The sequence below is a fragment of the Phasianus colchicus genome, chromosome 21 (genome assembly GCF_987193195.1).
Source record: "Phasianus colchicus chromosome 21, bPhaCol1.hap1.1, whole genome shotgun sequence".
NCBI classification, from domain to species: domain Eukaryota; kingdom Metazoa; phylum Chordata; class Aves; order Galliformes; family Phasianidae; genus Phasianus; species Phasianus colchicus.
Genome location: NC_143456.1, coordinates 3,919,854 through 3,945,683, shown reverse-complemented (window position 1 = coordinate 3,945,683; position 25,830 = coordinate 3,919,854). Strand labels below are relative to the sequence as shown.

The 25,830-nt window shown below is 42.6% G+C and overlaps 1 protein-coding gene across 3 annotated transcripts; it reads right to left on the bottom strand.

Annotated features, from left to right (window-relative positions):
* Window positions 1–1,217: 1,217 nt before the first annotated feature.
* On the bottom strand, window positions 1,218–25,810 carry UBE2G1 (ubiquitin conjugating enzyme E2 G1). Of its 3 annotated transcripts, XR_004166713.2 has the most exons (7): window positions 25,646–25,810; window positions 12,304–12,406; window positions 9,526–9,623; window positions 8,294–8,472; window positions 4,477–4,600; window positions 2,552–2,587; window positions 1,218–2,430 (listed from the first exon to the last, which is right to left on the bottom strand). XR_004166713.2 is itself a non-coding variant. In XM_031591883.2 (6 exons), the coding sequence occupies exons 1-5, from the start codon at window positions 25,689–25,691 to the stop codon at window positions 4,514–4,516; spliced, it is 513 nt and encodes a 170-aa protein (XP_031447743.2). In that variant the 5' UTR covers window positions 25,692–25,810; the 3' UTR covers window positions 1,218–2,430; window positions 4,477–4,513. The 3 variants fall into 3 exon arrangements, 2 of the variants coding, with proteins under 2 accessions (XP_031447743.2, XP_089978389.1); XM_031591883.2 differs by lacking the exon at window positions 2,552–2,587; XM_090122263.1 differs by lacking the exons at window positions 2,552–2,587; window positions 25,646–25,810 and adding an exon at window positions 24,381–24,688 and having other exon boundaries at window positions 9,526–9,618.
* Window positions 25,811–25,830: the final 20 nt, after the last annotated feature.

Sequence of the window (25,830 nt, the reverse complement as noted above, 5' to 3'; positions counted from 1 at the left end):
ACAAACTATCCTAGGAAAGCCGAACAAATGTTCTCTGTATTCAAATAATTCACAAAAAGTAGAACCAATAGGTTTGTGGAGTGAGCAGGTCTTCCATGTAGCTGTCTGAAGACTAACACCTCTGCTGTAAGGAACAAACCAGCAGCTCTTCTAGAGAGCAAATAAGAAAAATGGAAGTGTTGAACTGTTTTGTGAAGTTCACAGATCCATCAGTTACAAACTGTATGTTTCATTCAGTAAGACAAAGCACAGAACACTGCTGAACTTGCTATAAGTAAATATATATATCTTGAGTCAATGTCAGCTCCATAAATACGTTATAGAAAGGGGGAAGGAAGAACAGACAGCAGGGCCTCCGCTACTCAATAGAAGAGTAACATTCCCAATTCTTTGTTTAGGGAGAGAGCAGCACCACAGCACTGGGATGCTGCAGTCCCAACTATTTGATAAATGAGAAAGGGCAGCCAGAGAGCAGCCAAATGATTTCAAATGATTTCCCACCTAACAACTTCGGACAAGCTTTCAAAAGGAAATCAATATCAGCTGTTGTCTGGATCCTAACGGCACTGAAACAGTGTGCAAAAGCCTGCTCCCATGAAGAGGCTATTCAGTTACACCAAATATAACTAAAGGTTTCTGAAAATAGTTACCAAGTATATCAATGTAGACATTAAAAATCTTGTTCACCTAAAACACCTGTAGGAATAAGTAGCACCTTCACTTGTATTATTGTATTTCAGGGGCTTTTCTTCCTTTTTTGTGTCCCACAGGGTGAGTCTGCAACTGCTAATCACCTTCATCTCCCAGCCCACCCCTCAAGAAACCTGCAACTACACATATTGTATACTCTTGTTGCACAGCATTCTGAAATGAAGTCCAGCCACAGTGAACTGATTACAATTGAAGGCTTCTCACACGATGACTCTTAACACCAGAACATTGTTTCTTTGTGGGTTACTCCACTGTTAAAAGCTTCCACCTGCAGCTGAACTAGAGGAGGATGCTCTGCTGGGGGCCAGCTGGAGCCAAAGATGGTTCCAATCAGAAGAGAGGTGTGTTTTTTTGGTTTTTTTTTGTTTTTAAATTTCAAGAATAAATACAGTATGTCAAATCATCAAATCAATCAGAAGTTTGCTGAAAATGCTCAGGTAAGCTGCAACCCAACTGCAGCTCCCCTTCCTGTTTTGATACTGAAAACAGCAAGTTTGACACAGTAGTATTGGAAAAAATTATATTTTGGAAGAACTCACTACAGAAGGTGACAGAATTCCAAAAAATCAAATTACATGAAAATATACATCGCAATTTTCTTTGTACATTAGGTGAGGAAAACTCTGAAGTAGAAGGCAAAGAATATGAAGGGCCACAGAAGAGAGAAAAGGGATAAGAAGAAAAAACTAGCTCTGATACCAAACCCAGAAGTTAGTCATTTGAAAGCCTACAGATGCGCATGCTTGAATTCAACCTTGAGAAAAAACATCTCCCTCACACACCCCACCCCACAAACAGGCAATGGAAAAGGCAAAAAAAAAGTCACCCATAGAAAGCAGCTTATCCCCATCTTGGACTAGACTAACTTAGTCAACTGAACATCTGAACAAAAGCGCTCAAGTCCCTTGGAAGGTAAAACCCAGCAGGCTGCTCAAGGGTGCTCCATGGCCAGTTTTATTGCTATACCCAATTCAAGAAGCATGTGCAATTGGTTATTTTATTTAAAAAAAAAGTGATAAGGAAAAAAAGCACCTTAGGGACTACAAAGGTCATCGTAAAAGAAGACACAAATAATTGATAGCAAATCCCTTCAGGGTTTAATTAGGAAAACTTTAAATTCTGATGAGGGAATAAGAGGGAGCACATTTCCAAAAAAAACCACAAAACAAAAGATACTAAACTTCAATAACAAGAAATTTTAATTAAGCCTCAGTGGGTCAAAGGAAAATTGAAGTGGGGAAAAAAAAGGACTTTAATCCTAATTGGTTTTAGTTTGACATGCTTCACAAGTTGTTGGTTGTTTTTGTTGTTTTGTTGTTTTTGTTTTTGTTTTTTTTCAAACTGATAGGAAACAATGAATAGGGAAAAAACCTGCTAAAATCTTTAGAATTTACACGATTCTATTCCTACCTACAGACAGCATTATTTGGTACAATGTGTATTTGTGGATGTACATGAACAGTATATATATTATCCGGATCATGTTGTGCTATGTACACATCTTTACAATTCTTCCTGAAGGTTAAAGCAGTTCATTAGATTTCAAAATGCGTAATCATCTTGTGTTGGCACTTGTTAGGCTCTTGTCAGCATTGATAACTGGCATGTTTTATTGCAGCCCAGTTCCAGCCAGTATTTGCCAACTTGTAACAACAGAAGTCCAGCAATAGGTGGGTAGAGTGCAGGAAAAAAACAGTGCCATGTTTCTCAATTGGAGACCTATAAAGAAATCACAATTATTAAAACAAAACCCCCTCATGATCCTTAATATTTTTAAAAAAGCATTGAGTAGTATTTCAAACTCACAGAAGATACTTATTTGTTCAAGAATTTTACATACCTCTATAGAGCAGATGCACAAATCCAAAGTCATCACCTGAGAAAGACTTGAGTTAGGGTCAGCACAGGGTGCATCTCAGTCCAATATCAGACTTTCAGGCTCCTGTTACTTGTGTTGCTTGTCAAGCGTGCAGTGTAAAGGTTTGATTTTTCACATATTTAAATATTGATTTCTCATTGAAACTTTTATACCACTTCTTATGAATGATGGATGCTGCTTCAACAGAAAACTGCAGTACAACATGGCACAGCAGTGCTTCATTAAGCAGTAACACCACAGCTACCAAGCCAGACTGTGCTTGTTTGAAAGCAGCCACATGGCCACTTCTTAACCAATTCACCACTCAGTGCTTGGGAAGTCACTAAGATTTAGAGAAAACCTTCTGCCTTCAATACAATCAATTACTTAACTTTTGTCACTGTTGCGCTACGGCCAAGTTTAATATGGCAGCAGCAAAGGTTAACTAAGGACATTTGGTTATTCCTTTTCTCTACGGACGAAGAACTGTCAATTACATTAAGAACTATTACACAGTAGAACTATAGGACAGTTGCAGAAGCCATGTGGTTCTTTCACCTAGTCTTTTTTAAGTATTAGCACTTCTCACACTTGCCCTTTCTGGGAAAGTTCAGTTCAAGGCATTTGTTCAGATTAGAGAAACTGCAGTCCTAGTTTGTCACAAAACCTCAGTCCCTCAAAAGGAATTCCTCCAAAGATGTAAGAAAGCATCTCCCATGCAACCTTAGTGAATAAAAACCACAACTAGAGTTTGTTAAGCTGTTCTAGTCATTTAGACAGTACAACTCTTTTGAACATTAAACACCACACTTTTCCTCCACAAGATTTGTGTGCTGAAGCCAACAGTACGTATGCTTTGAGCTTCTCTAGCAAAATGGGTTAAGTTTATTTGCCAAACCACGCATTAAGAAATGGGAGCTTCAACATGAATTTCAATTTTGCTTCAGAAAAACAAGAGTGAGAGATTATTAGCTTGTTGAAGCTTTTTCCTTGGCACTTAAAGATTAAAGTAACTAAAGGCTGTGTATTTAAAAACCATGTTTTAATTCTGAGCTTCCTACAAGACCTTACTGTTGAAATCCACTGAAGAGCAGATTGCTCAAATTAGAGTAAGCATCTGAAATCAAATTCCTCCACCATCATCAGGGTGACAAAGTATAAATATATCACATCAGCTACTCGGAGGTCAAAACTTACCCAAGGCTGTGCTACAGTTCAATTCTCAAACAGAACCTAGCTGTCTTTCTGACACTACTTCTAAACCACCCTCAGTGAAAAAGCTGTTTTGGGGCTGATGAAAAAAATATCACCTTTCTTGATAAAATCTACAAGTAATATCTCAACTTCATCCTGATACATTACTAGTGTACTTCCTATTACAAAAACTCCCACCACACCCGAAGCAACCTTATCTGAATGGTTCTTAATTGCAATGAAAACTTAGTTAAGATCTATAAGCAACATACCACCAATACTTGCAAGAGAAATGCTGTATGTATATGAACTCAAGACAGCAAGACAGGATGCTTTTAAGAGTCAAAAAACTGCTCTTTGCAATAATGAATGTGAAGGAAGGAGTATTCCTTTTAATTACAACTCCAGTAATTCCTAAGCTTTATTAGTGAAGCAGGATGAATACTGCCAAAAGAGAACTTCTGAATGGTATAAATAGAAGAGTACTAAGAAGGTCCCCAGTCTAGGTGAAAGGAGCTGTTACTGCATGAGAAAGTTTTTTTTAAAGCATTCCTTTAACCATGCAGGCTTTGGTTTGCATACAGCCAAAGAACTCCTGAAAGATCAAGCAGCTGGAAAAAGTATTTTGCTTTTTGAGGAAAAGCGAGCTCAGCAACACGTAGGCAGAAAACCCTCAGCTCAGGCAACTAGCTTTTCTTTAGAAGGATACTTACCCTGAAAAAAGTGAAGCTACTAGCTGCTGAATAAGTGTCACTCAAAAGCAGTTTCTTGGCTTTTTCTTACACAGCGGGCAACTTTTCTTTTAAATTCTCCATTTCTGTCTTCTCTCCATTCTTTCTGTAATTGAATAGACAGCTTTCAGGTGTCAATGCTACAGCAATGTACAAGTTCTAGGAAGAATCTTGGTGTTTTACGTTTTCAGATATTTGCCATCTAGTCAATACCTACATTTGTTTAGGCTCATTGAGCTATTCACTAAATACCAGTGACAACCAGAATTTGGAAGCTCACCCTTTGTTTCTAATACAAGCTGCTTGCAAGACTTCACCTTCCCTTCTTGGCTTTTTAGCATTCTCCAAGACTAACCTGGTAGCTATTAGGATTTTGCAGTGCCTGGGCTGAAATCCATTTACTCCAGCCTGACAAACAGAAGCAAACTGTGGACCACAAGCTATTGTTGGGGCTTACAGAAACTGGCTTGAACTGCAGCGATGAACAAAGGCACACAGCTACTGTAGAGCCAGTAGTTATTCTAACATTTTTAAAAGACAGTATCAACTCTCTCAAGCAAGGACAGAAATACAGTCTTCAGAAGAGGCACAGCAGTGTGTTCAGAAAGAAAAAAAATCCTAGTTAGATATGGCTGCATGCCATCATCTCCATGAGGAAGACCATAACAGAACACTCTCAGCAGATCTACAGGAAAGGTCTCTTGACACATATTGGTTTCAGAACTGCACAGATGAAGAACAAAGATAAAGATGAACATGAAGGTAAGCAAAGGGGAAGTCTGAACCCAGGTACGTACATTACCACAGTATCACTAAAACACACAGGAAAGAGTAAGGTCACTTAAAACTTTCATGCCAGCTTTGTGAAACAGAGGATGGCATAGGAGCAGCACACAGCAGGTCTAAGGCTGACACTGCCTTATGATTCAGCAAGGAAGTAGCAGGAAAATATTTAATGAAATAGAGGGTTCTTTCTGTCTTAGCTTTTGATATAAGTAGCATTCTTGAGGGGGATGAACAGAGTTAGAAAATATGAGTAAGAGTCACGGTTTTCTTTTGAGGTAGCACTCTATCAGGCAGCACCTCTCCACCTCCTGCACAGGGTAGAAGTCATAGCACATGAGTGAGAGAACTGGGATAACTGATACACATCCCAACATCCACCACCACCTCCCAGCTCACTGAACCAGTCAACATCTTGGAAAGACCAGAACATCTGATCTTTCCAATGGAAGCACAAACAAGGTTACTAATTAGTTTGTTCTCCTTTTTCAGAAATTAATATTGAAGCATTTTGTTCCTAGAATGGAGAAAAGACAACTTACACAAGCTGGGGGGAGGAAGGGACTAAGGCAAAAAAGTTTGAATTAATGTGCCCTCCTAGCTTCAGACTCTTAGCATTTTGGTTTCTTCCTCCTTATTATATTTGTAGTGCTTTGAAGCAAGTGTTCAGAACTTAACAGCAAGTGACGTTCCCAATTCCACAGCAATCTCTCCGAAACTCTTATTTTAGTTTACAAATTAGTTCCATTTGCTTCTCACAGCACCTACCCAGGCTACTGCCCCTCACTTGTTCCCACTGAAAGAAACAGCACTCCAACACACGTTTTTCAGTTTTCCAGGAAGCAGCTACTTCCCCTGCTCCTGTACAGCTATGATCTGCCTGTGAACACTTAGTCTTAAGTGGATCTAGAGAAATGAAAACGCAATTAGTGAGAACAAAGTATCTTTCACTAACTGCCAAATGCTTCTGCTGCAGTAAATTAAGTAGGAACATAACTTAAATAGAAGACTCCTTGATAAGTAGCTCAGAACAGAGTATGGGCTGCTGATTCCTTATTACTGTGATGAGGATGCTCTGGTTACCATGAAGAGGATGCACTCTACAGACCAGGAGATGCTAAGTTGCTCAAGTAGCACACATTAAGTTAGAAAGTTACTTGGCAATATCTGGTACTGCAGTCAGAAAAACAGTTACTAGCATCCAAAGGTTACATCAGTTACACCCAGTGCTGTCTCCACAGCCTGAGATGGATTTTAAGTTTTCAGGCTGGGGTAGAGAAAGCTGCATTCCCTTAAAGACATTTCCATCCCTTATCCTATGGTTCAGGGATTGACTTACCAGTAGGTAAACAAATGCAGTTTTGTATTTAACAGTTGCAAGAAAGAAGCAAAGTTGCTCCAAAAGCAGCTGGTAGAAATTAGGGTACAATACCAAAAGATTGGAAAAAACAACAAACAATTCTAGGGAGTGATAAGCATAGTCAGAAGTAGAAGCTTTCTCCAGCGTTAGGTCAGCTACATTCAGCATACATGAGCTTGTTAACTGAGGAATTCCAGCTGTACTTTCAGCATTTCATTAATAAACTTGCTCCTGCCAGTGCTCTCAGGTTTGCCAGCACAAAACATCCACTTGTCCTGGGTACTTGTTTCTACCAGTAATGTGACACAAGAAGGGGAGTGCCAACATTTAAAACAATTTTAAATTCCTTGCTACAATTGCGTTTGTTTTTCTTACCCCATTAAGTTTGATTCACAAGACTTTTCCCCCATACGGATTTTTCAGCACAGCTCAACCACTCATGGAAATGCAGCAGAGCAGATCAAAGACTTCTGGAAGCTAAACTCCTCCCACTTGAGGAAACTAACTTGACAGAGGTTAACACACCTCTAAAAAACAAACTCTACATCTTCCAATTGCTATCCCCCCCTTTCCTTACTCTCCCAGTTTTATCTGGAACTTCTCTTTTGTAACCACACTCACATGTATCAGTCACTGCTGAACTGCAATGCAGGAATAATGCTAACATACTTTGCTTTGAGTATCTCAGATGAACGGTGCCTCAAGTCTCTTCTCTCACTCCCCCCAGAGTTGAGAATTCTTCTATCCCCACCATAAATAGTTATTAGACTAATTGCTGTTCTGGTAGAAAAGCAGCTCTTCTGGAGAACTGATAGCTGTGTTTACACGCCCACATAGCATAGGCCATGCTCCAAAAACCCTATGCTTGTTGCATAAAACACATCCAAACATGAAAGAAGCCTCGCTACAGATTCAGAGTCTTTGACTACACACTATTCTCCCTCACTCCTTAACCAGACATTCAAGCCTAGGACAATACTTTCACCAACTTAAAGGCCAGACACTCAGTAAAGCTTTCAGGTATGTTCTCTAGGCAGAGCTGTACAGACCAATGTACTCAACTGCTTTAATCTGTGTTCAAGTAAGACAGTTTTAAAGATGTGATTGCAAAAGGTCACAACATAATTATGGTGAAGTACTCCATTAAGTTTTCTCCTTCCATTCAAAGGAAGTTACACATACTGCTAACAGGTTTAAAACAAATTTTGCTATTTATATAAATAACATGAAAAGAGCTTCTAGAATACATCAATTTCTGCAGCTAGCCTTCACAACGGTTCTGTTACACATATAGCCACATGGTGTTACACAGCCAGCTTCTGAGACAAATACTAAGGTTTATCTTACTATCTTCCTACTTCAGTACACTGGTTTATTTGCTACAAATAACTGCACAATAGGAAAAAGAAAAAAACATTGCCTATGAAGCTTGACAGCATCTCTCCTTTGCATGCTGCAAGAGATTTTCCAGAGCTAACAAGAAATCATTGTTATAAAAACTGCTATTTCCAGGAAGAAGGTAGCCTCAGCTCATGTTACACAAAAGTTAGTCCAAAAAATTATTGCACTGTTTGTCAAACTGGAAGGAAAGTTTTGTCAAGTTCAGGTTTCTAAACTATAGACAATTTGCAGACAAAAAAAAGATTAAAATCTTACCGCTGCATCAACATTAGCAGGAGAATCACCATTGGGATCTGCCAGCATAGAAATTACACTAATCATAATAGTTTCCACTGTGTGAATGGGAAGCCAGCGTTCCTCAGGCTTTTCATAGCCATATTTGTCTTCTCCAGGCTCATGAAGAATGGAAATGCAGACATCACCATTCTTGTCAACTACAAAATAGAACAAGGCATGTTTCAGTAATGAGCACACTGGCATTTCTTCAAGATACTGATGGTACTGTTAACCTTCATTCCAGCTAGTCTGAGAACGTGTTGGTGAAAAACTTCATAAAGAAGTAATCAAGTGTCACAGAACTTCATCTGTAAGAAATAATGCTTGATGAAGTCTTATTCCTAAACAGCTGAGGGAGGAGGCCGTACATATGTAAGAGAGCTTAATTTTAACACCAGGCTGCAACTTTAAGAACTACTTAACCAGGCTTCCATTGAAGTCTATTTCTGTCCAGTTTAACAAATCAGAGGGAGACTTCTTCCAAAGCAAAAGCATCAGTTGGATACTACTGCAATGTATTGCCACATTACTTCAGTTTCTGGAATCAGAAACTATCTGGCAAGTACTCTGTTATGTCCAGAGCTGAAACAGATACAGCACCAAAACATCCTCCCTCCCTCATGACAGGGCACTGTACAGAGCTCTTCCCAATTTGAGTGTCTACAGCTTCATTAATGATTTGAGAACCTAAAGAACATTCCAGTGAAAACCCTCTTCCAGTTTTTCACCTTCCCATCTGTGTCCAGCAAACTAGAAAAACTAGAAAAACAACCTTAGGAGTTGTCATCTTTAGCAGGGGGGTTGGCACTTGATGATCCTTGAGGTCCCTTCAACCCAAGCAACTCTATGATTCCATGACTATGACTAAAAGATGCTGTTACTTCCTTTCATGCCTCTCACTGGAAGAGGACAACTGCTGGTCTTCTGTGTTGAACAGCCTAGAAGTTTCTTCTCAGACCAGAACTTCACACTTAAAAATAAGAAAATCCCTGACCAAGTTACCTAAACTAGTGAAGTATACTCCAGGAGCATTCTCTCAAAGCAGCATTAATAGAAACTCAGCCATGGTTAATTACCATTTCTTTCTGAGGTGAAGATAGAAAAGTAAAAGCATGTTTTTGTACTTCTAGCATGAGTAGCATTGTATTTACTCATTTCCCTCACATTTTAGTTCTTAATTACAAAAAGAAGTTACAACTCTGATCTCTTACCATTCGGATGCCAGATCTCTGTGATGAACTTCATTTTTGGTGGCCTCAGTGGGTAGTCTTTTGGAAAAGTCAGATGAGCCTTGAAAACACCACCTTCACTGGGGAATCAGAAATATCTTAGTAGATTTTCTTGTAAATTTTAGCTGAAGGTCATAACTTATTGATGCACCAAAAGGTCTCAGCTTACCCCTCTTACAGCTTAATGTGTTGGTAACTAACAGTACCAACACTTCCACATGCAATGCAAGGGGTTCCTAGACTACAAACCCACCACAAGATATTGCCAGGACCCCAACACTACGTCTCAGAGCAAGAAAATAAGCGATAAGGAACTCACTCATTTATTTTTCTTCCCAGAAGATTTGTTAACAGAAATATTGCCAGCATCTCCTTCTTAAATACTGCCCACAGATACCTGTTTATATTCCTTGTTTAGACACCTCTGTCCTAATCTCTCAGTATCAGCTGTCATAGTGAATCCCAGTGAAAATTTACAGTAAACTTGATGGCTACAGCATTACTTCTGGAGGAGATCTCTAATAACATCTTTTCAACTCTCAGCTTGATGGACTCAAAGTGCTCTGCATTACAGTTGCACACTAAACTGGAGAACAAAAACAAGACACATCCAGTTTCTACGTGGAAGCTGCAGACAGTCAGGTCCACATTTAACTGAAGTTATTTAGATAACTAGGCTTCAATACTCAAACACTTCCTCCTAAGAAATGTGAAGGCTTGTATTCAAAGAAAAGCCTTACAGAAGGAATATTTAGCTAATATAAGTTCTATCTTATATAAGCATTAACTGAAGTTTGTTACAAAGTTTGAAATTGTAAAGGCAGAGGTTACAAAAACTGGAACACAACCTCCAAAGCAGATGGCATGAGACATTTGGTACAAAGCTGCTCCTCAGTACACGCTCAGATGAGAATGGGTGTAGTAAGGTCAAAACTGTCCTGCATGTTAATTTTTTCCCTACATCTGTAGTGGAGCAGCAGCCAGTACACAGAGTTACTGAGAAAACAGAGCTACTGAGAAAACAAGTTCTACCACCACTACAACAAAAAAAAAAGAAAAAATCGGAGAACTACTACATCTAAATGACTTAACTCTTAAAAGAGAGCTGGGGGGGGGGGACAGAAGGGGTGAAACCACAGCATTTGTTTTCAGAAACCTTTAAAATTTGCTGGGATTTCTGAAGAACTCTTCTACCTGTTAAGAGTAAGGACTTCAGAAACACCACCAGCTATTTGTGCCCCAAATTAAGTTGTTTTTTTCCATAGCAGAAAAGTTCTTCCTTCCTTTTTTAGAGAAGCAAATAATAGATTTACTAGATTGTACATTATAAACTGCCCTTCATCAATAGTATTTAAATAAAGCTCTTTAACCATTTTGCAGTGTATCAGTTAATAAAGACAAGTGTCAAAGGGAAATCAGAATCATTTTTAGCAATACTCCTGATTAAGGGGTTGCTATCAACAGCATCATGCACTGAGTCCAAAGTCTAATTTGCCTGATTTTACATTAAAAAAAGACTAAGGACACAAGCAGAAGAGACTTTGCTATCTAACAAGCCTCAAAACAGGCTCAGCACCTTGATGAAGTGGGAAAGATGCTACTGCAATGTTTAGCATAAGGAAACGGTCATTGAAAACAATGCCTTTGAAAGCATTCATAAAGCCAAGAGAATACAATGGAGACACTACAAGGCTGTTCAAAGAGGTCAGCAGAAGTTGGAAAATTAGTCTCATGCAAGGCTTGAGAGTCACCACTTATTTGGCTTCTCAAGCTCACTCAGTTTGATCACTGCACTGAACTACTTACTCAGATGCCTTCAGACAAAGGTATACAACAATTTGATGCTGGAACTAAAACTGACCTCAAGTTAATGCTACTAGAAGGATTTTTGTACCAGTAATTTACCACTGAAACAGCTTAATAAAGAACAGAGTTCATCCTCAATAGCTACACTTTAAGCTGACCTCTTCTGCACACAGCACTTTCTCCTGGAAGCTAGAGGAAAAGATCATATAGAATCCCTGTAGAAGAGAAGTTATTCTCTCAATTAGCCAGAGCTCTAGATTTATTTTTTTTATTTTATTTAAGAAGCTCCCACATTACACGTGGGAGACTGCTTCAGATATATATATATATAGCTGCACAAACACAGCAAACTTCAAAGTCCAGGAAAAGAAGTTACTGTGTGAACTACACAGTTCTGCGTGCAAGTGCCAATTAAAGAATCCAGTCCTTAGGAACAAGAATAAAGATTCAATGTTTTTTTGAATCCTACTGTGTAAGACGGCCTACAATACAAGTTTGATCAACATTAAAGTATCCCAGGTCACACTGGGAAGTTCTTCAAATTGAGATAATTGGGAGAAACTGGAGCAGATCATGGAATTAGTCTCAGCTACATCTCTATAACCATTTTCACACAACAGCCAGCATGAAGTTGGAATGGTTTAAAGTAGTACTATCAGCTAAGTTAGAATAATAGTAGATTACAGCTGTTTCACTTCAATGTATAGAAAACAATCTGCCTCTAGGTATAGTCTACTCTTTCTCCCTTCCATACTAGTGCATCAGTACTGTAACTTCCCAAGGGATCAAAACAGTTGACAACTTCCCAGCAAACTCAATTTACAAATGTTTTACTAGCAACAGAACAGCATTACCAATCTAATATAAAGACCTAAGTTCTCTACTCACTTAGACTAAATTGGAACTAGTAAATGAGAGTTATACTTAAGTTTCTAAACAAGTAGCAGTACTTACTATAGTGTATCTGGAGGACCAATAATAAGGACTTCCCATCGATAAAGATCATTGTCATCTATTAAGCCCGCTGAAAAGCCTTCCACTGGATTTTTGTTGAGCTCTGTGTAGAAAAAAGAATTTAAAAGTAACTTTAGATGTCTATAGCATTTGTTTGCTGGTTTTATTCATGTATCTGTGGACGACCAAAACCCCAAGACTGACCAAACTCAGTGATTTGGTATGTGCTGATGGACTTCAGCTCTGGATGAGCACCCTCAGCTCTACCACACAGCTGCACACCGTTGGAGTGGAGACCCACAGTCTGACTCAGTATCTGCTGAGCACATTCTGAGCAGAAGGGTCAGAATATAACTCAGCACCTTTTGACATGCTCTCCTATGCATCCAGCAACAGGTACACATGCAAATCAAGGATTCCACACGTTTCCTACTAGTGAAAGAATCACACTGCTTCGCAAGAACCCCGAGGAGTTGGATTAAACTCAAGTGTATTTTTAGCTTAGGAAAGTGTTAACATGAGAAATAAGTCACACCATCTTTTTTATTTAAAACTAACATCCTACTTCCCTTAAATGATCCTTTTCAGGCTCTTTAAAAGAACACAGACATGCCCAGGGCATTTTAGAGATAATGGTTTACTAAATTCTAAAACATGCAAAGTCACATGAAGTGAGCTTAGATGAGCTGTTTCATTTTTCATTTGTTTGTTCTACATTTTCATCCAATAATGACAAGAGAAACAGGATTTAAGGTTTACAGGCAACTCCATATAGCCACTGCCAGATAGGAAGTTTATCTGGAAATAGCTATGCAGAAGTCAAGCCTGCATACAGAACCCACTAACTGCTCTCAGTTTGCTTAGGAAAAAAAATGCAGTATCTGGGAATGAATCTCTCAAAGAAGCTCCCCCTGAAAGTGAAGTTGGGGTGGAGAAAAAGAATCTCTCTTAACTGATGACTTCAAGTTAAGGACCAATTTTAAATGTCATATTGTATGAAATAGCAATTCTTGATCCAGTCCTCCAGACAGCACAAACTTGTGATCAATCTTTGGTACTTCAGAGAAGGAAAGGGGAGAAAAAATAAATAATCAGGATTTGTTTTGTTTCACAGGAGCTGCTGCATTCATTTTGAATCCTGCCAGCCATTATACAGCCCTTGTTATTTAAAGATGCCACTGTATCCTTCCACAGTCAGTCTATGTATTCCTTTTGTGGAGGATCAACAACAGCAGCTCTGTTTTGTGCCGATTCCTTGTCATCATAAACTTGAGTTTATGCAGTTATAACGCCCTCAGACACATGCAGAAGAACCTGAAGTAAGAACTTGATACCACTATGGAAGGAAGGCTACCATTAAGTCCAAACCAACCTGCCCACAACGTTTCATTCAGCATCTATCAAACTACTGAAAGCATGCTTAAAAATAAACTAAAGCAAAGAAATCAAGCCTTATGCAGGTGAGTTTAAGACCAAATATTAAGAGCACTCAGCTCACACAAAGAATCACAATCCCAAAGAGAAAGATAGAATGACTTCATTCAGCCATTGCTAATTCAGAGTCAAATTTATCCATGGAGATGATTCAATGCTGAAATCCCAAGAAACGTTTCACTTCTTGGCAGCATGTTGGAAGGGCTTTTCTTAGAAGCTACCCAGCGTGGTTCAGTCAACAGATGAAGTCAAACACTCACTCTGAGTGGCAGAACAGAGAGAACAGATGTAGGTGTTGAACCAGATTGTATCTACATAAGACAGTACCTAAAGCAAAAAAGGTAATATAACAGCTATCTGACAAAGATGCACGTTTCAAAGCCAGAATCTATAGCACATCCACACCTCTGCGAAGCAGGCCAGTCCTCACTCTGATATCCAAGAGGGTCTGTGGAGACAACTGCATGAGCCTGAGTAACAATTCAAGTCAAACTGAGGTAAGAGGGACAAGAGAATACACATACCACATCAAGTGACAGCAGCTGCTGCAGGAACAGCTACTGAGCTGGTCCCATCCCTCCTCTGCTAACACTGCGCTTCGCTGGTCCCTCACTGCCTCCCTACCACAGCCACCCCTTCAGCCTCACATGTTAAAGTTCCTTGGCATTAATATGTGAATATAATCTGCTTTTTCACACTGGATTTCATTAAAAATTTTTAACTGCTTGTGTAAAATTCTACTTTTTTTTTTTTAAATCTGAATGCTTCTGTTCAGGACATTTAAGTCATTCACTGTGATTAGTACTTAATACAGAGAAGCATTCAGCATGACTACAGAATTCAGTAAGGAGAGAGCAAATATTTTTGAGCACTGCATCCTAAAACTTTCAAGTTTTGAAGGTTACTTTCAAACAAGTTCCCTCATTCCTGTATTTCCTTAAGGGAAAAATATCAGTTTGATCAAGTTCAGTGTAAACTGCTCAAACTCGAGTTGCTCACACTTAGCTTCCTTATTAGCTGTTAGTTATCTCATCTCTGTGATAAGACAAAACAAACTTATCAGAAATTAACACTGGAAAATGCTGCCTGCCTCTGACTGCCCTTGTTTCAGGTCCTCTGCAAAGCCCCAAAGCATTCAGAACACCACACTGTTCTGCAGCCCAGCAGCCACATCTTCCCTTCTATTTCTAGATCTGTGCTCCTTCCATTTCTTCTTACATCTGCCTCTGCCTTCAGATGACAGCTTTAAAAAAACTCTCAGGTCCTTTAAAGCATTTTTTCCACATACTTGATCCCAATAAAAGCCAGTTCTTGCACTGACTCATATCTATACCTAAGATTTTGCAGCACTATTATTGCAAGAGATCTTGGCATCCAATCTTCCTTCTCACAATGCACAGAGCCTGTGAGCAGTGCAGAAGGAACAGCCATTGCAGTCACCTTTAGCTGCTGCAATAAGGATGCAGTAAGTGAAGTCTGCTCAGTGGATGTCACCTGGAAAGCACATTTTGATTCTTTTGTTGATATGGCATCAGTCTCTGCTTGTAAGAAGTCCCATTTTCTTTCTACTGGAGCAATACTGAAGCAGTTTAAGCAGTTACTGCTTGCACACATACTTACACTTGAGATACAACAGTGGATATGTGCTCCAGCATCTCCTTTGCAAGACATATATAGAATTATCACAATGCCACAGATAATCTGGATGGAAGAGCTCATTTTATGCTGAACTGAACACCCAACTATTAGCGAGTTGGCAGACAGAAAAGTTCAGGGAAGTTCTGCACTGGGATGTGAAAAACATCATCCTTGGCTGCTTTACCACGGACAGTTATGAGCTGTAACTCGTTAAAACTTGCAAACACTGAAGCCTTGTTTAATTATTTCCCCTGGATACAGCAGCAGCTTATCAAAGAGCTAACCAGCAGGAGTACCCACTCCTCATGAGTCAGGACCCAAAACACAGTGAACTCTTAACCCAGCCCCACACAGGCTCGACCCGGAGCGACGCAGGGATGGCAAGGAAGGAGCACAGCTCTCAGCGTGCTGCCAAGCAGACACAGCCACAGCCCACTGACATGAGCTGCTCAGGGGAAAGGAGACACCTGTTCTGTCTGTCACATCCCATTGCCCACAGCCTTTAACCACTTGTGGACTGAACAGGATGTTTCCAGGACAAACTCACGGACGAGCACACTGCATGAATGAAGGATCTGGCTCCCCGCTCCAACCCGGGCTGCAAAGCACTGCTCACCAAGTGCTTGTGGATTCAGGGAGAGAAGTCAGACACCTGTAAAGAACTGCATCCCCCCAGGTTATTGTCAACACAATTTATCTCTGGGATTTCTCCATTTAACTAGAGACATCCTGTACTTTTTAAGTGTAAATCTGAGTACATTAACACATCTCCATCGTGTCCATACTCAAGTTTCAGTGCAATCTAGTTGCTACTAGCACACACTGTACACTGTTACTTATTATTTAAGCTACCTGAAACGCAGAAAAATATTGGCTTAATATAATAGAAACCAGATAAAGAAGCCAGGCACTGGGCTCCCCTCATCTCAGTTCTGAATTAGGACAATAGACCAATGATTCAACAAAGTTGTTTAAGTCCAGAGTACACTCTAACGTTCCATGCCTGGCTTCCCACACTCTGCCAGCACAAGGCAGTGCTCCTCCAGTGGCTCAGCTCTTCCTAAAGCAGAACCAAGTTACCGCCGCCTTAAACTTGAGCCAGAACTGTACAATCCAATTTGTGTTTAGTTTACACCGAGCTACTGACATTCCCACTCTCACTAAAACTGTGTTTATATAGGCCAAGAGACTTTTAGAAACGCAAAAGCAAAACAGTATCAACAAAAATGACTAAGCAGAAAGAGCCCCATGGCCACATGTGGCAGCTATGTATGGCATCTAAACTTCTCAGCTTGGTTCCAGCCAGCCAAACGCTGCATGCAAACACTCTGGAGTCTGAGTTACACTTCAGAACAAAGCTTTCAAAAATACAGGACTTTAATAGAGCTTCTCCACTAAGTTACACAGTGGATGTGTTCTGTGCTGCCAGGGGACTGAGCCCAGAACAAAAACATACTTGGGATAGCCCAAGCTCCAGCTAAGGCATCTGCAGAAGTCACCCCACTGACTTGCTGTCAGATCAGAGGCTTTATTTTGCTATAGACTGCACTTGTTTTGTTATTTCCCAACCCCCCAGTTGCCTTCTATGAGTCTCAGCACCAGCACAGGAGCTTCTGTTCAGACTGAAAGTCCTTTTTCTAGGCTCCTCTGTCCACACCCCAAGCTTAAGCTTCCACAGTTATATTAACTGAGGTCAGCTATGATTTCCACTACCTCTCTTCCTGCCTACAAAGCCAGCTGTAAGACTTTCAATCTAAAAGTTTAGGGCTGGGCTACTGTCAAGTAGCATCATCTCCTCATTAAGAGCACCCCATATTACCTGCTTTCATCATGTTCTGTCTTGCTCCATGAGCTCATCCAAAGAGTTCAGTCAAAACACAGCACGTGATACACACATTCCTGGCTGCCACTTCAGCAATGACAAATTAGATAGCAATTAAGACATAGAACAGTTTTAGCTTCAGAAGAACATTTTAAATTATTTTGCAGCAAGACCAAAGCAGAAGAGATAAACCTGCCTTAAGGATAGATCCCTCAACCAGAAGCTCTAAGCTTTGGCTCTTACCTGGCAGCTAATCAACTTCCAGCACACCACCCCCTGTTGAGGATGGCACCATTACAGGCTCAACAAACCTGACTCTCCTCTCAGTTCAGGAACTGGTGGAGAGTTGCATTGGAAGCACTAATATGCAAGCTGCTCAGTGCAATCATGGGCAGCTGCATCACTGTGCTTCTCCTCAGCTACCACTGCACAGCCTCCCAGTAACGTGCACAGCAAGGCAGGTTTGAGAAGGACAGAGGACAAAGTTGAGTTTTGTTTTTAGCCCCAGTAAACTTTCCAGTCAGTGCCAAAACCTTTCACTCTCATTGTAATGCTTAAGGTTTTGAAACACACTTCCCAGGTTAATATGGGGGCTGAACAAGCTCGTAAGAGAAAGTCACAGCGAGAGCTGAATTTGGAACAGGGAGAAGATAGCACGAGGAAAGAAAAACAGAATCAGAAGGATCAGGAGAAGCTTGATTCTAAAGTCCAAGCTTGAGAGGAAGTGAGCATCTCACCAGAGTGTTTGCCAAGTGTACCTGGAGTCAGCTGCAGCATGAGGCCATATACAGCCATCACACTCAGTGAGAGAGAAGTGCCATCTCCATTTTATCTGCAATTCTCACTCCTCAGAGTCAGACAAGTTTCAGGCAGGTACATGCAACTGTCTGCATTTGAGATGCTCCCTCAGCAACATTCAATAGAGATCTTATCAGGGTAAGCACTTCCCTGGACTCCACAATTATCTCTTCCCAAAGCACATGTCAAAAACAGGTCAGACAAATCACGTTCTGCAATTGCTTATCTCTCACCTGCAAAGAAGCCTCTGCAGTCTGACATCCAGTACGTGCACTGCTAGAATTTTGCAAGACAAGTGTTGTGCTAGGAATCACTCAGTTTGCCACAGATGGTAGGAAAATTGCAAATTAACAACAGCCTGAAGTTACAGAAAACTCCACCCAAGTAACTTCTGAACAATCATTGCATGCACCAGTTATGAAACAGCACAGCTGAACAGACTGAAAAGCACTGGGATCTGCATGGTTTACAAACAGGAACGGAGCAATCCCACAAGGCCTAACAGAAAGCCTCTTCCACTGCACTGTTCCACAGGGAGACAGTAACATCTGAAGAGTTCACCAGGAACTTTCCTCACTGCATGCGTAAGTTGGCATACAAGGATCCTTTTCCAGCCTGCTTTCTTCTCTCACTCACACAACAGCTTTGTATATCCTAATTTGAACTATACTGTTAGTCAGAATTGTCTTAGGATATTTAAGTAACACCTGACAGTGCCAAGTGCAAGGTAACTACAGCACCAGTCTGGCATTGTGATGACTGCATGGGAAGAGGTTTTCTTTAACAGGGTATCATATATGGGCAGACTGTACATGAAAGCCTTTACAAGACTTCTATCAGTCTTCACTATAATTCTAAGCCAGCACAAACACTGCTAATGCTCCCCCCAGGAGTGAAGTTATTTGTATGGAATCCTATTTCATTAGATTGCTATACTTAGTGTTCTCACAGCGTCTGGATATCTGATCTCTGTTCCAGCTGATATGCCTTGGACCTGACAGTAGGAAGGAGAAGAGAAGCAAGTATGCCCATTTACACTTGCAGGGTAGCCTAGAGCTCAGACCTACCAGATTTCTGCAGCGACAGACCTTGCCAAGACCAGTCCACTGACAGCCACACGCTGCTGAAAACTGAAGCACAGAGCAGGTGCAGCATGGTGACAGTACAGCCCAACAGCACCAAGTGCTGCCCAGATTCTGTTCTCATGCAGAGGGACAAAAACGAGACAGTGAGAGTTTCAAGAGCTACGTGCCCTGTTTCCTCACCCTAAGCACCTGCTCTTCCTTCTCCAGGCTTGAGCTCTGCACACGTATCAGTTTTTGGTTAGTTCATACTTTTAGAACAGCAGCAACCTTTCAGTCCAGAAGTTTCACTTTACCAGAACCCCATCTCTATGCTGGAAAGAAAAAGCTCTGGTTGTTTTTTTTTGTTTTTTTTTTTTTTTTTGAAATGCTTCCATCCTACTCTGCATGAACACTTGAAGCTTACTTCTGTAGAGTACCTGACATACTTAGAGGACCTTTATAAAACCCCAGCCCTGAGGGTGGCAAACAAGAACACCTAGATTAAAACTAAAGGTTACATTAAACACTTCAGAGGAAGAAAACTTGCAGAACACCTATTTGAGGGGAGCACATTTCATCTACAAAGTTCACTTGTTTTCAGCAGTGTGAGAACAGAGCTCTGGGGAAGAAACTTGTGCCAAGTGTGGAAAGAACCAGGTAACCCTCTCTTAGATAAATGCACGTGTGTGTTCTGAGTCCCATATGAAACAATGTGAGGCGATGCAGAACAACTGAGGCAGAATCAGTTATAGTTGCAACATGTTCTTTTATTTGAGGACTACTCACTCTGCTTGATCCATCTCCAATCAGTTTCTCGTGGACCAAGAAAAGAAGTAACCTATGGCAAGTCAACCAAGCTTTACAGGTTACATTTCCATAGCTGACAGCTCTAACACTGAAGTTACAATCAAATACATCATGTGCATTTGATTACAATCAAAAGCACAAGACACTTTTGTAGAATGTGGGGGACTAAAAAAAAATTAAATAACTTGAAAAATTAGGAATTACTCTAATGAAAGAGCTTTCTCACCAGGTACTGCTTTTTTCCTTGTTCTACAGCACCTCCAGAGCATTTTCCCATTGCAATACTTCCCTACTGAGCAGAAGTCACTCCACCATCAGATGCAAGTACACTTATACTGGGGTGTAACTGATGATTCCCCACTTTTTTGGGGGGGTGGGAGGCAGAAGGGGAACAGAGAAAGAAAACTGTTTACAATCAGCTTAGTTCTTTCCCTGTAAGGTTATTCAGCTGGCCTAAGCAGAGCCAAAGGGCTGTGACCACTGCCAGCCCCTGTGAGGGGTAACTCCATGAAGCACGTTGTTCCTGCTGGCTCATCCCATTCAAGTAACTGGGCAAATCACCAAGCCCCTCCATTCTGAGGCTTAGCTAAACCTCACCAGAACAGTCAGCATCCCTGAATTTTCACTCCTGTGATCGCATTCATAAACACTCTTTTTTCTGAAGAGGCAGCATTCAGCTTATTCACACAACTGGAACTCTGTAAAACTAACATACAGCTAGCAAAAGCAACCACAAATCGTGTCCAATGCACTGCAACAGAAGTTCACAGTGACCAGACTCAAAACAGCACGAGCAGCCTGAGATAGCCGTGAGCAAGGCAGCTGTGATGGCTCTGCCACACTCTTACAAGAAAGCAGGATTAACTCATCTGTTACAGAGGGTGAGAGCCCACACTGCAAGTGTTAACTTATATGTAACTGGTGCACGTGTTGTGGCTAAGTGTCTCAAAAAAGCATGGCAGTAACAAAAGCTGATCCTTACAGAGATGAAAAACCTTTTTCTGAAAAAAATAGGGCTTTCATAGCACTTCAGCGATGCTCAAATACATCTAAAACCTTATAATCTTACCTATGTATGGTAATACAGATTATCACTTATGAAAAACACACCTCTCCAAGAAAGCTAATAGGAAGGCATGCATCAGCTTAATGCTTCAATTCAGTACCACTCCAGTGATATCATCTTGTAAACAAACCTACTCTAAGGCAGAAAACAGCAGTATTCAGCTGTAAACAAAGGCTTCCTTCTATGGCCAGCCAGCCAAGAGATAGGCCATCTCAACTTCAATCTATCAAGTGATCTTAATGCCATAGTCCTCTCAGAATTTACTAACCAAATATTTTTAAAGGAAGCCCTGTGTAGCTGCCAGAAATTCAGCTAGCTCAACATTATACAAGATTTTTTCCACACCAGTAAAAACTATAGAACTGTCATATTAAGTTTTTAATGGATTTCCAACTCGTCAACTTTTAACTAGACATCTTTCATTGGAAATAATTTACGTACATTTAACTTGACATAACACTGCATTTCTCCTGTTTGAGAAAGTTGATAAGTGTGGTTTTTTGGTATCCTAAGTTGGAGAATACTTACAACACAGCAGAGCTCCAGCCAAGCAGGGCTCGGTTATTCCCATTCTCAGTGAGCCATGTTTATGTCAGAGATGACTCGCACTTCTGGTTCCACGGTGCACTGTGATTTAACTACATCCTCTCTATATGATTTTGCTGGATGAACTAGACAAGTCTGCCCACCCTAACAAGTCCGTGTCAAGAAGGATTTGGCAGAAAGATTAAATAAAATCATTCAGAGAAATGCCTCAGCCTTCAAAACCCCTAGGCTTGACAGCTCTGGAGGCCAGAAGAAGAGCTTTATGTTCTCAGTTGCTCCAATCCCTGTTTTTAAAGAACACAAAGTTTTTAGGCTTCAGGGAGAACGCATTTTACCCACACAGATCCCCACCCCCTGGTGCCTGAGCTCTGCTGACCCAGTGCTACACATCTGATACTGTTGGGGTTTTTCCACCCCTTGGAAGTTCAGAAGGACTTCATTTACCTTTTTGTCTCTAACCCAAAAGAAGAATTGGGTAGAGTCTATGGACTTCATTTCTCAGTATTACCCAAATCTATTTTTCTGGGGGGGGAAGGAAAAGCCTCACACCACAAACAACAATAAAACAAAACCAAACACACTGTATGAACAGATACCTTTTCTACATTATAAGATAATTCCAGAAGCTGCCAGAGCTTACAGCCAAGTTGATTTGAAAAGCAACCATTTGGCTTTACTGATATCCACACAGGAGGGCCTCCCTTCAGCTCTAAGCCTCCACTCTCAGTGCCAGCACTGCCCTTGTTAGTTGGAGATCCCCACTCAGTATTTCCATTAAAACACTCTGAAGAAAAACAACCAGCCAACCTAATCCACATGCTGACTATATTGATTTGAACTGCTCTTGTGTCTTAGTGGGGGCAAACACAGGTAGATATGAAGCCAGTTATTGTATCAGCCCTGTGGCAATATGGATCACTATTCAGTCTGCAGACACTGACCCTACTTAGTATTTAAAAAAAACACCAGCAAAAACACCCACAGCATAAGACATCTAACCTGACATTTATTCTGTGACTGCCACTAAATAGCCCTTCTTAGAGCATTATCAGCATCCAGAACACGCTGCTTAAGACGACAAGCACGTTGTATAGGCAGTGCTGCAGCCCAGCTCCCTGCTCATGTTACCAGCCCAGAGAACCAAGCAGCCTTCACACAGTTAGTGGAAAAATTCAGGATGATATTGTCAGGTTTTCCTTTACTTACCCTGATAAAACCATTGATCTTAAGTCCCACTGACAAAAAAAAAGTCACTGTTTGATCTTCACTTTAACAGTATTCAAAAATTAAAAGAACTCATTACAAGTGCTACATGCTGTAGACAGTTTTCCTATTTTCCCCATAATGCTTTTATTAAAAAGCAAAGCATATATTTAGATAAGAAAAGCAACAGTTCTGAAGACTTTCACCTTCCCTCCTCCTCCTCCCTCTTTTTTCCTCTTAGAAAAGCATAACTACAAGGTCTTATCACATCTTGAAGACACCCTATATTCCTCACCTGCTCCACAACCATAAGGGCTTCAGGCCCAGTTATCTTCCCTCCAGACCAAACTAACAGCCCTGATTTCAGATCTCTCATGGTTTGAGCAATGCTGCCTTGATAAAGGAGCAACTTCGACCAGTTTAAATGAGTTCAGATGACATAACTCATGTCCACTGCCAGTCTGCTGTCCTCCAAAACCCAACCACTAAGTACAACCCGATCACTCACCACACTTGATACATAACTCAAAGCTGCATGGAGCATTGGGACTGAAATATCAGTCCCATTCAGTAAGAAAGAAACTTAGCATTGGGTTTTGTTTTGAGGCAGAGAAAGCAGTGTGGGTTTAATGAGAGATATACTGGAACAGCTGAGAGCTGGGAGAAGACAGCAGTGGGGGGGAAGGAAGGTCAGACCTCACAAAGCTCAGTCTGTGCACTGCACCTTCAAGCAGCCTGCCATTAGAAAAAGTAGTTAAGGCCTCACTTCAGCTCTGTTCAGACACAGCAGAGATTATCAAATATGGAAGAAACAGCATATTTTCCTTTTCAGGTCAGTAACTACTCCAGGCTGAGCTTCTGAAGAATTTGAGACTCACCACACACTTATGTGCATAGAAAGTGGTAGAGTGTACACACTTAAAAACAAGAATTATATAAAAGCATATGCCCATTTTTCTATAATTTACATACACATGTATAAAAATATAAAAAGTATACACTTATAAGTAGATGCAAAAAAAAAAAAAAGTACTGATACTACCTAAAACCCAAAGGCCTCACAAAGGGGCTGCACATTACATGCAAATGGCCACAGCACTTGAGTCAGCACAGTTGACTCAGTATCGGTAATAAGGCAACTGGAATGGCTCACTGGTTTCACCACAGCACGTGAAGCTTTCAGAAGAGAGCAAGCAGAAAGATGGAGGGCTTCACTTCTGTCTAACAGCCTACAAGTCCACCAACACATCCAGCCTGCATTCAGAGAACAGATCATAAAGTAAAAACTACAGAACCAACAGCTAACACTCACTTACCAAACGTACCACAGAGAGTCGGAAAGTGTTTCTTGTTGGTCCTTTTGACACTTAACTGAAGTTTGTAACTTCCTTTTGTTGTGTACAATTATTTTGTTAACAGAGAAATTCCAGACTGTCTCTCGTTAATAAATGCTTGTGTTTATGAAGCTAGAGAGCAACTTCAACACTACCTCCTCCCCAATGTGATCACTCACAGAATAGAGGACTGTTGCAGCAGCAAGAACTTCTGGAGCTCCTGGTTTAAGCCTATACATATTGGTAACCATCTATCTGAAGAAGCAGATACTCCATCAGATAACAGCAACCCCAACAGTCATTAAGGCATTCCTGAACACGAGCACACCGCGTGTAGTAAATCCGTTTTTATTTTAAAAAGTCACCTTCAAGAGGTTTAAATCCACCCTGCACTGGCGGTTGGCCGAGCCTCAGCTCCGCCGCGCTCCCAGCGCAGCGCAGCGCCCGGCGCCATGCAGCTCCCGCACTCTGTTATGCAACTTCTCTGCGAGCGGAGCCCTGCCGTCCCCACCGCGCCCGAAAGCCACGGGAGGCCGCAACTCTCCGGCAGGAATCCCCGCGCGGCTGTGACCCGTCCCTCCGAAGCGCGGCCAGGGCTCTATTTGCCCGGCTTTAGGTACACCTAGCGCTCATTTCCTTATCTGGGTATGGAGCAACGCGTTTTTACGTAAGGCGCGGAGCAGCCAGCGGAGCTGCCCGAGGTGCCGGCGGCGCTCAGGGGCGGCCACGCGGGCGGCGCGGAGCACACGTGCGGTGGGGGAGGGCGCGCTCAGCCCCCGCCCGGCGCTGCCGGCTCCGTGTCTCTTTAAATCTGGCAGCGAGCGACACATGGAGCTGCATTGTGCGCCCCGCCGCCCCGCGCATGCGCAGCGCCGCCGGGCCGAGCCAGGTCCCCTCCGCGGCCGCAGCCCGGGCACAGAGAGGCAGCGCGGGGCCGCCCGGGACAAAGGGAGGGGTCGCCGCCGGGCTCGGCCGCCGCCCCGCCGCCCCCCGTCCCGCTCCTCGCCCCGCCGCGGGGCCGCGCTCACAACAAAGGGGGCGGCGGCCCTTCCTCACGGGCGCGGAGCGGGGGGCGGGACGGGGGCACCTCAGGTCCCCGCGTCGAGGAGAGCTCAGCCCTGAGGCACCGCTTCTGGAAGCGGGGGGGGGGGGGCGGATAATAAAAACCGGAGGAAAAAAAGATCCACCTATCCGTCCATCTAACCGCCCCACGGCTGCCTCCTCCGCCTCCGACAACACCGCGCGGCCCTCCCCGCCCGCGCCCCCACGCCGAGGCCCTGCGAGACACGGGCCGAGCAGGGCGGGGGGAGCGGGGCCGCCGCCGGCCGGGCGCAGCGGAGGAAGCGCGGACCCCCACGCCTCCCACCGCGCCGTGCCGGCCCGCTCCCCTCCCCCCGGCCGCGCTGCCACGCTCCCCCTCCCCCCCCCGGCCTAGTTCCCTCAGCCCCGGGCCGGGCACCGAGCGCAGGGGGAGCCGCCGCCGCCTCCCTTCCCCCTCACGGCCGCCGCCGCCGCCCGCCCGCCCCCTCCCCAGCCGGCCCCCCCTCCTCCACCGCAGGCCCCGTCCCCCCCCTCGGCGCCGTTCTCCCGTCTCCTCGCGGCCCCCCCGCCGGGCTCCAGCCGCGGCTACCTGCTAGCTGTCTCCGCAGTAACAAGGCGGACTGGAGCTCCGTCATTCTCCCCCTTTCTGCCCGCGGAGCGAGTCCCGAGGACGGCGCGGCTCCCGGTGCTCCCAGCGCCCGAGGCGGCGGCGAGTGGCCCTCAGCCCGCCCGCACGGCGCCCGCCGCCACAGCACGCAGGGTCCCTGCCAGGGG

Coding starts and splice junctions, on each gene's coding strand:
- UBE2G1 (XM_031591883.2), bottom strand. CDS start 25,691: ATGACGGAGCTCCAGTCCGCCTTGTTACTGCGGAGACAGCTAGCAG. Junction 9,624..12,303: donor GGTCCTCCAGATACACTATA/GTAAGTACTGCT, acceptor CTGATTCCCCAG/TGAAGGTGGTGTTTTCAAGG. Junction 8,473..9,525: donor AGAGATCTGGCATCCGAATG/GTAAGAGATCAG, acceptor TCTATTTTGTAG/TTGACAAGAATGGTGATGTC.